General features: G+C 41.4%; 1 protein-coding gene across 1 annotated transcript in view; it reads right to left on the bottom strand.

Moving 5' to 3' along the window:
• Nucleotides 1–6453: 6453 nt before the first annotated feature.
• CFI (complement factor I) overlaps nt 6454–10266 on the bottom strand; it is a 31038-nt gene continuing 27225 nt past the window's right edge. The window contains exons 12-13 of the mRNA XM_016140834.2: nt 8244–8348; nt 6454–6894 (exon numbers count right to left, since the gene is read on the bottom strand). Coding sequence (XP_015996320.2) covers nt 6677–6894; nt 8244–8348 — 323 coding nt within the window. The 3' untranslated portion in view covers nt 6454–6676. The remainder of the gene's footprint in view (nt 6895–8243; nt 8349–10266) is intronic.

Below are 10266 nucleotides of genomic sequence, written 5' to 3'. Positions count from 1 at the left end.
CTTTAAATATTATATTCCTTTGTATTGAGGGCTTACTCTGTGCCAAGGACTTGGAATAATACATGATCTCACTGCTTCACAAGGATGCGGACTTTGGGCCAGTTAGAAAAAGACGCCCCTCCCCTCAGCCTAACCCCAGGCCCAGGTTTAGTTGTTTTCAGACCTTCAGCCAGGCGCCCTTGGGCTGTGGTCAACACGCACCAAAGTGGAGGAAGAGGAGAAATGTGCCTGGTCGGTCTTACTCTCCTTTGTCAGTGAAGGAGTCCAGGTGCACAGTCACATGACCGTATCCAGTCAAAGCAAAGCCTCTTTCTGCCGTCCAACGATTCCAAAGGATTTTTTCCTTTATTTTGGACAGCACCTTTCAACATATTTGGGGAAAGGAACTTAAAAGAATGATTACTATTATTATTGTTGTTGTAATTGTTATTGTTATTATTTTAGCTTTCAGGAGCATTGATTTTCTCACCTCTAAAATGTGGTTAGACTAGATTACCTTTGAAGTCCTACCTAGCTGTACTACCCAAACCCCTAATCCAGGCTTGGTTCTTTTCAGTCTTCTGAGAAACTGCCTGGTAGGGAATAAGTCTCCCAAAAGGAAAGACAAAGTAGGTAACCTGGCTCTAGGCCTCAGTCAAGGGCCTCTCCTTTTTTTTTTCCTTTTCTTTATACGTGTGCTTGTTGGTGATCTCATCTAATTTCTTATACCTTAACTACAACCTCTGCTCTCAGCACTCAGACCCGGTCTGTGTCTCATCTCTCCTTAGGGATTAAATTCTCAAACCTCAGTTCCTTGAACTGATGGAGCTGTTCTCTTTTTCTCTAAACAATCCTTTCTTCTCTATTCCCCATGGGAATAACCACCATCTTTCCAGAAAACAAGATTTGAAGTTTTATTTTCACATTCTTCATAGTCAATCAGATGTTTGTTGTTCTGTTGTAGTAATGCCAAGATTTGCTTTTTCCTCTTAATTTTTGCTGTTAGATGCCAGGATTTGGCATTGACTGCAGGACCAGCTATATAATTTTCAAGGTTCCGTACAGAATAAAAATGCAGGACCTATTGTTCAAAAATTATGAACAATGTCAAGGTGATGACAGGAGAGCAAGTGTGGAAGTCTTCGGAGTTCAGGGCCTTGCGCATCTGCCCATGAAGCCAGCCCTAACTGACCAGATTATATACCTTCTTCTAGATGATCCACCTCCATCCTTTCTTCCTAAATAGTATAAAATGTTTGCAAAAGAGCCTCCTTTACTAGCAGTTTCATGTAATCAGCAAAACCTGTCGTTATTGTAGCAGACACTGTTGATTGCTGTCTTCTAGGTCTTTTCCTGTGAGCAATGGCTGGTTTGTCTATAAATACTTTGAGTGTGAATGGGCAGGAGCTGAAGCCAAGAAGCTAGTTAGGACATAATAAACCAGGTAAGACATTATTGTAGTTTGACCCAGGCGGGAGCAGTAGAGGTGTGAAAAGTGGTCACATCTTGGATATAACTTGATGATAGAGCCAACTGGATTTACTGATGGATTGAATATGGCGTATGAGGGAAAAAGAGGAACCAAGGACATTAAGGCACACAAAGCACATTAATCAGGCACATTAAGGTGTTGGCTTAAGCAATTAGAAGGAGAGAGTTCTTACTGAAATGAGGATTCCAGAAGGAACTGATTGCAGGGAAAATTTTGAACATCAACTTAAGACATGTTTGAAGAGCTTAATCTGAATCTGTAGTTCAGTGGTGGCATAAGGGCTAGAAATAAATTTGGAAGTCATCAGCCTAGAAATCATTTTTAAAGCCATGGGCCTAGGGGCGATCCTCTTAAAAGTGAGTATGTAAAGACAAGCAGAATAAAGTCTAAGTCATAGCAGGTCGGCGAAGGAGAAGAAGTGGCCAGAGCAGCAGGAGAGGACTGTGTTCCAGGGTGTCTAAGGCAGAGCCATTGATTCAGCTGACGTGGAGGAAGAGGAGGCCTGGATCTTGGTCACTGGATTTAGTAACATGGAGGTTATTGGTCAACTTCACAAGAGAAGTTTCAATGGAGTACTGGGGACAAAACACAATTGTAGTCAAAGGAAGAAAAAAAAGGAAGAGGAATTGGGAAAAGCAATTATAGTCAGTGTTATCAAAACAAAATTACGAAGATATAAAATATGCTGTATTTGTGCTGATCCTTGTCTGAGTGATGAGTGCCTTGGAATGGGATCTTCTGGCAGCTGACTCTAGGCTTTGTCTTCTATACAGAGGTTCCCAGTACAATTATAAGCACAATCAGTCAGATATCCCTTCTAGAAGCCACTAATGGCCTCTTCACTGTACATGGACATCGTGAAATATGATTATATCAGTGAGGTAGAATGCAAAATTTATTGACTCTAACATATTAACTCAGAATGCTTGGAAACTAGAGTATTATGTTTTATTACTTTGTATTATTTGAAATGACACAAAATCAACAAAATACAAATTATAAGGGCAGTTTCTAGTTTGTCTTTTCCATTGTCTCATTAAATGGTCCCAGCAGTGTTATTGTGATAAAAATAAATGCCACGTGGTGAAACAATTCCAGCCATGATAATCTTTGCACAGTGCTAACACTAGGTTAGTTTCTAAAAGGGGCTCAAATTAAGAGGAAATAAGTGCTAGTTTCCAGTCTCTGCTTAAAAAATATATATCAATGGCATGGATAGCTTTCAAGCCGGGGGGTGAAGTGAAGGACAAGGAATGCCTGCAACAGATCCTCGACTAGGGGTTGCTTTCATGACATGTTGACGATAATGGCTCTCTGCTCTCATCAGGCACATTCAATGAGCGTCTTAGGCCATTTGGGCTTCTGTAACAAAACACCACAGACTGGGTGGCTTATAAACAACAGAAGTTTTATTTCTTGCAGTTCTGTAAGCACGAAGTTGAAGATCAGGGTGACTGCATAGTCAGGTTCTGGGGAGGGCCCTCTTCCATTTGCAGACTACTGACTTTTTGCTTTGTCCTTACTTGGTGGGAAAAGTGTGGGATCTTTGGAGTCTCTTATAAAGACACTAATCCCATTCATAGGGGATTCATGATCCAAGCACGTTCCAAAGACCCCACGTCCTAAGATCACACTGGTCATTAGGATTTCACATGAATTTTGGAGGGACACAAACATTCAGACCAGAGTAGTCAGAGGCTTTCAAGTGATCTGTGTGGGTAGAATGGAAGACACTTTCCACACAGAGAAGAAGCACTGGAGAAGATGGAAAGAAACCTAATTAGGTGAGATTGCAGGGTTTTCGACCATCAGGATTAATTCAGGTTTGTGGTTTCCCTAGGTAGGGTTGCTGGCTACTTCCAAACCTCTGGTTGGTATTCAGCTTCATACTTCCTACTACATGTGATACACCTTCCTGGGCTCTCAAAGGCAGCTTCAAGATATCCCTAATTAAACCTGCTTCTCTTCCTCTTATCCCTTTATTTCTGCAATGGCAGCACCAATCATATCATGTCCAAGAGAAAACCTGTGAATTATCCTAGACTCATATCTCTCTCCCTAGTGCCATCATCTCTTCTGTCTCCAGCCCTGTTTCACACCTTCACACATATAGAATCAATGTCTTTTTAAAGTTCCCCTGTGTTAGTTTCTGCCTTTATCATTTTTCATACAGATTGCTCCAGTGGTCTCTTGACTATCTTCCCTACTCCAATTCACCCTCCTGCAATCCGTCTTCCTCATTGCCTCCAGTGTGAACTTTCCAAAGTTCTTCAGTGGTGCCAACTTTTTGGCATGAGGCCCTCCCCGATCTGGCTTTTTGTCCCTCCTCAGCTCTTCACCTATACCCTGGGCTCCAGTCTCACCGATCTGCTTTTCATGCCCTTGTATGATTGGCTCCTCAAGCCACTGGGCCTGTGCATTGGCATCTGTCTGGAAAGTTCTTCCATAAGTCACATTAAGCTCACCTCTGGGGAAGCCTTCTTTGACATTTCAAGCTGATTTATGAGTCTCCCTGGAGTTTTCCTCACAAGTATACTTGGCAGAGTGCAGTGGCATAATTTATCTTTTTGTCTCCTTCGTAAGATGGTGAACTCTGAACCCAGGGTTAAGAAGAAGATGGTGGCAGAGCTCCACATCTAGTGAGCTCTGTTCGTAGACCACCTTCAGGAAGGATCATGCTAACTCAGAAGCAGCGATGGCCAAGGGTCAAGCAGTAGTGTCCAGTGCCCAGACAAGCTGAACATGGAGCCTGAGACCCAAGCTAGTGGCAATGGGAGTCTCTGATGAGGAGTCCTGCAGTGATCTTTGAGCATTATTCCCAGATGCATCGCTTCCAGCTCTCTGGCTTTCCTGGAGAGTCTGTGAACTACATAGTATCTTTGAATAAATCTGTTTATTCGTTAAACCAATGAGATTGGCTTCCATTGTCTGCAACTAGGAGCCCTCAGACTGACCTCTAAACTGGGAGAACCCTGGAGCCAGGTCATCCCACTCCTGTTCCTGGTCTCTGCCCCATGGAGTCACTACAGAGAAGCTGGCTGTTCAGGCCCCACACTGTTCCACTCCGTGGCCAAACCTCCATCCAGGTCCCAGGTCACTATGTAAACTGGGTCGGTCCTTCGAGGGACCACAATGCCACTCATTCCTACATCAGCTGTATGCCGGGTTTCCCAGCTTGCAGCCCTTAGTACCTTACTCTTTTTGCCTCCTATACATGTTCCAGATTTGCTGGGTCAAGCAAGGTGATGGTTTTAAACATGCCACAGATGCTTTGATACCCCTCCCATTAAGAGGTGAATTACATCTCTTCCCCTTGAACCTGGTCAGGTCTTTGTGATGGAAGGCTAAATGACTTCCAAGGCTACATTTAGAAAGATGTCTGAGAAACCCCAGCTGTTTGAGTCCTCTCAGCCTGGGCACCAGACACGTGAGTGAAGAGGCTTTCAGGATGACCCTTGCCTCACTCCTGCCTGACAGCAACCACATGAGAGGGTGGAAGAACTGCCCAGCTGAGTCCAGTCAATCCCCAGATGCATGAGCAAAATAATAAACTTTTTATTTACATATCTATTTTGTTTTTTTTTTTTATTCAGTCAATGATAACCAGATACTCTCTTGCACTCATTGACAAAAGGAATTAAACATCTGGGCAGCATGGACAGGGAGGAGGACTTAAAGTTTAATGGGCACAGTTTCATTATGGGAAGATGAAAAATTTCTGGAGACAGAGAAGGTTGCACAACAATGAATATGCTTAAGGCCACTGAACTATATACTTCAATATGGTTAAAATGGTAACATTTTTATGGATATTTTACAAAATAAGGAAAAAAATTGGAGCAGTAACAGATTTTGGAATATATGTAGAAATGGGCATTTCTATTATGTTTTATCCCGGGCCGGACCCCAAGAATGAAGGTTAGTTTTACATGAAAAACACACCTCTGGCTTCAGGATGGTGAGAGCTGTGCTTTTAGAAAAATAATAAAAGCAACTAATGTTTATTTGCTGAGCACCTTTATGAACCAAGTGCAAGGGATGCAGACAGAAGGAGCACATTGCCTCTTACGTGCCTGATGGTTTAATGGAAGAGGTAGACAAACAGAAAAGACGACATCGTGAGTGGGATTAAAGCAAGGTCACATGGCAGAGACTGGGTGCCCGCTGTACATTGGGTCCACAGGGGCACCCTGAGTGGATGTCGGTGCCGTTTATTAAGGAGAGAGGAACAGGTTTAAGAAGGGGCAGAGTTTCGGAGTGGCTACACTTCTTTTGAAATGTTATGAGATGTCCACATGGAAATGGTAAGTGCTTAATGAGATATACTAGTCCAGAGTTTTAGGAAGGGGTACAGCTAGAGATGCAGAATTGTGTCATTTGACTGTGGGTGGGATTTATAGCTAAATCTAGAAGAGATAACCAGGAAAATGCAAAGTGAGAGAAGGGACCAGTAGGAAGAAGCTGGGAAGGAGCCCGGACCAGCACTCAGGGAGGCAGCAGGCTAGGCAGAAGGGTGCGATGTCCCAGGGATCAACTGTGTCTGCTGCCGCTGGGGCAGGGCAGGATGCAAAGGATTAAGCGACTGTGAGGTATGATGGCAAGGAGGTCAGTGGCCATGTGATGTCTGTGGACAAGTTTAAAGAAAGGGCCAAGGAGAACTTGTGAAATAAAGAACTAAAGACATTTTTTTCAAAGAACTTTTAATACTTAACGAAGCAGAGAAATGGGACAAGAGATGTGAGGTCAGTTATTTCCCTGCGAAAGGTACTATGCCAAATATGTCAGTATGTAGTTTCATTTTTTAAAATTCTGTTTTCCACTTTAAAGGTGGAAAATGAGACACAAAGAAAATAATAAATTGCCACGGTCTAGCAATTAGTGGGTGATGGGTTTGGACTTTGAACATTGGTGTATGTGATTCCAAAGTCACTCAGCTAGCTAAACCTTTAGTATAGTCAGTACATCACTCCTGGATGAAAGAGACAATTTAATCACATTTTTAATAAAATGTGTACTTGACTAAAATGTTTATTTGAGAATTATACAGAAAAATTCCAATATAGCATAAACTTTGTAGAGACCTTTAAGAATATCTGATAAAATTTGCTTAGTTTTTTTCCTAGAGAGGTACTACTAATTACGCAGTATCATTTACATCAAAGTGGAACTTTGTGAAAGAGTAGAAAGAAGAGAGAGATCATAATTTTATACATTGTGCTGAGTAATAAGAGACCTTCCCACATGGTGGCTAATCCAGTCAAAGTAATTGGCCACTTTGGTGTAAACGCCTGGGAACTCTGGTTCTCCACAGTTTTCACCCCAGCTCACAACACCCCACACATAAGTTACATCGTTGTTATCCTTACAGACTAAGGGGCCACCAGAGTCCCCTTGACAGGCATCGATGGAACCATCATCTGTACCTGAGAAAGACAATGGAAAAAGAAAACCACACATTCACTTATGTTTGTCAAGGCGCCATGCCGCCTGCCTGCCTCTTCCACCAACACGTGTAAAGACTTCAGCTTTCTCACACTTGCCCAACAGGAAGCACCTGCTCTCCCTCGCGGGCCGCTGCTGGCCCACTGAGGTGCACTGATGCAGGTGGGATAATGCTTTGTCTTCTACTCATTCTCCAAATTTATCAAGTGCTCTCCCTGCTTTCTCTACGTTATGCGACTGTATACCGTGATGAGATGTCACTCCAACAGTAGCCTCAAATGCTGAGTGGGAAAATAATGGGAATACTTAGTGCTTCTTGAGTACTTAATCTGTATTAGTCATTGCTTTAACCCTCACCGTGAACCTATGAGGTATCATTATTATCCATATTTTAAGATGAGACAAATAAGGTATAGAGAGGTTATAAATATTAGCCTCTTGTCCAAGGTCACACAGCTAATCAGTGGCAGGGTCTGGACTTAGGCAGCCAGACCTCAGAGCTTGTCCTCTTAACTGTGATATTGCCTCCTGGTAGATTTTGTGCTGTTCTCCCTTTTTGTCCTTTATAATTCTGAACTCCATTTTAAGATGGGAGGGTCCAGGAAACGGTCTGTTTACTTTCTTTTCTTATGGCTTTCTAAAATTTTTAAATCACTGTATCCAAGAACTTAGGGTGTCAATAACTGCCTTTTTTTCATAATTCACTACTTATAAGTGGTTTCAGTAAAGCATCCCAAATGCACCACCCTAGCTGGTACCCTGCCTTTGGGTTACCACCACAAGTAGGAACTGCTATAGCTGCATTGGGTAGGGGCACTAGCATCACTATAATATTAAAAAGAAGGTGGGGACAGGTATCGGAAGAAGTGTAATGGGATTTCCAAGGAGGGAAAACTTAATTCCAACTGGATGCATTTGAAATGAAATCATTTGGATTTTTATTTAGAAGTTCGGGTTTTAATCCTGGATATACCACTTCTTGTCTGTTAAGGCTTTGATCAAATTATGTAACTGAATCTCAGTGTCCTTGTCTATTAAGATTCCCACTTTTGCAGATAAAAAAAAAAAAAAAACTTGTTCAAGGTCACATGAGTTGCAGTTGGTAAAAACGGGGATATAAACCCCGGGCAGTCTGGTTCCAGAGTCAGTGTTCTTAGTCATCTTGCTATACTGATATCATATACTGCTAGATTTCCTTCCTTTGCATGAGAAAGAGGAAACGAGCTCAATGAAAAGATTCAGGGCCCAGAGCAAGGGGGCCGATTCTGTGGGGAAGAGGAGATCATGATTGTCAGGGGGTACATTATCAGAGAAACCACTTGGTACTTACCTGCACATTCCATTTCTTTTTCAAAGTAGCGACCTGGGTAAAACTTAGAGCAGTTGGCTTTTAGGCGAACTTCACCCCACTTAAGTGCATAGACTTTTTGGTTACCTAAAAGTGAAAAAACAGATGATTAGAAGTCACAAATGAGAAATCTAAGTTAATAACTTTTTATAGTTTAGTAAACCATTAAGGATGTATAAGAATATATATATTCTTTCATACATATATAAACTTTTGAGGATAATTCATTAGCATATTTAATCACACACTGCTCATATCCCTAATTTCTATATTCATCTTGCTAAAAATAGTCAAGGGGCATCCTGAAGTCATACTTTTTTAATAAAGAGCTGGGTACTCTGAGATGAATGAGATAAACTTCTCCTCTGACTGCTGAGTCCAGTGGGGGAGTTGGGTATAGATCAGGGATTAGGGTCTTCTCCCATAAATAGCTCCTCTTTTCTTCCTTACAGTCCCTTATGTGCTTGAAAGTGCTTGTTAGAGTAAAAAAAAACTTTATAATGTAAGAAATTACAATAAAGAAAATACAAAGTTATCAGTGTGTATGTGTTTTTGTGTGTCTGTGAGAAACTCCATCTCCTAAGATTTGAAAGTATATTGAAAGGGTATTTAGGATTTTCTTTCCATTTAAGCTAGAGATTTGGGACTTGAACATTTTTGGTCCAAGGAAAGAGAAATTGGCCAAGCACTCTTGCTGCTTGGCAGTCCAAGGAAGATGAGGAAACCTAAGAATTACAGGGTGAGAGGTCTCAGGTACAGGGAGTGAGCCTTGGCCCATCTCACCTCCTCCTTTTTCCCCGCTTGTAGCAGCTGTTATGCTCTAGAAGGGCAGGGGTCAGGCCCGATTCATTCACTGCTGCACCAGCACTGAGCCTCGGTCTAGCACATGGTAGTTGCTTAATAAATACTTATATAATTAATCCATGAACTCAATTATTTGGTTACACACTAAATATCATACGCCAAGTGACAACCTCAATTAATCTATAAACTACCTGGGGATAGCTCTCTGGCCTGTCCTGAGAGGACGACCCCACAGGCCCTACCTAGCACTGCGATGATCACATAGGTAACCATGAAACCAATATTCTCTCCTGGGAAGCAGAAGGAGACAAAAATCCACCAAAGTAGATGGCAAATCTGGAAAAAGTTTTTTCTAAAAGATGTCTACCTCCCTCAGGATAAGAGCTTTTTAAAAATTAGTAATCTATCATTTCCCATAACTCAGGAGAAGGCTTTAGAAACTGGGATCTCCTGTACTGTGTGAGAAATGTTCAATGACAGGAGATCGCTTCCTTCCCTGAACTCTCGTTTTGTATACTTCTTGAGGCACTTGTCACATTCTGCTGTCAGATGGTGACTTTCATGACTGAGGGCTCCTACAGGGGACAAGAGGAGCCCCTTCAGAGCTGTAAGTGCTTGAGAGCTGGCCTTTGTTTTCCAGCCTTGTAGCCTCTGTACCCCCTGATTTTTGAATGGGGTCCATATTTTTTAATTAGTGAAATCCTAGCATTTTAGCATTACTGTCTTACACTCATAGTAAGGGCTCAACAAATGTGTTAAACCATATTTGATTAATAAGTAAACCAATGCATAAGAACATATCTACCATTTATATACAATACAGGGATTAGAATAATATGTTAAATGCCACATCAAGGATATAATCAGTCAAATTCAAGGTGTAGAAACTCTAAGAGTGAGTGACCCAGTTTATATAATATATTAAATAAAAGAAAGGTAGAACTGTTCTAGATTAAAAGAGATTTAAGAAAAATAGCCACCAATGACAATATATGTACTTTGTTCGGATCTCAATGGGAATAATATGATTGTTAAAATATTTTGTAAATAATTAAGGAATATTAAACATGAGCTGGTTATTAGAGGATATTTCCAAATTGCTTTATTTTTGTTGGGTACGAAAGGTGGTGTGTTTTCATTTTTTTTTTTTTTAAGTCCTTTCCTAGTAAAGATATTTACTGGAGTATTCATGGGTTGAAAG

This window comes from Rousettus aegyptiacus, unplaced genomic scaffold (assembly GCF_014176215.1).
Source record: "Rousettus aegyptiacus isolate mRouAeg1 unplaced genomic scaffold, mRouAeg1.p scaffold_m13_p_10, whole genome shotgun sequence".
NCBI classification, from domain to species: Eukaryota; Metazoa; Chordata; class Mammalia; order Chiroptera; family Pteropodidae; genus Rousettus; species Rousettus aegyptiacus.
The sequence above is the reverse complement of the archived record's forward strand: the minus strand, read 5'-3'. Positions and strand labels throughout refer to the sequence as shown.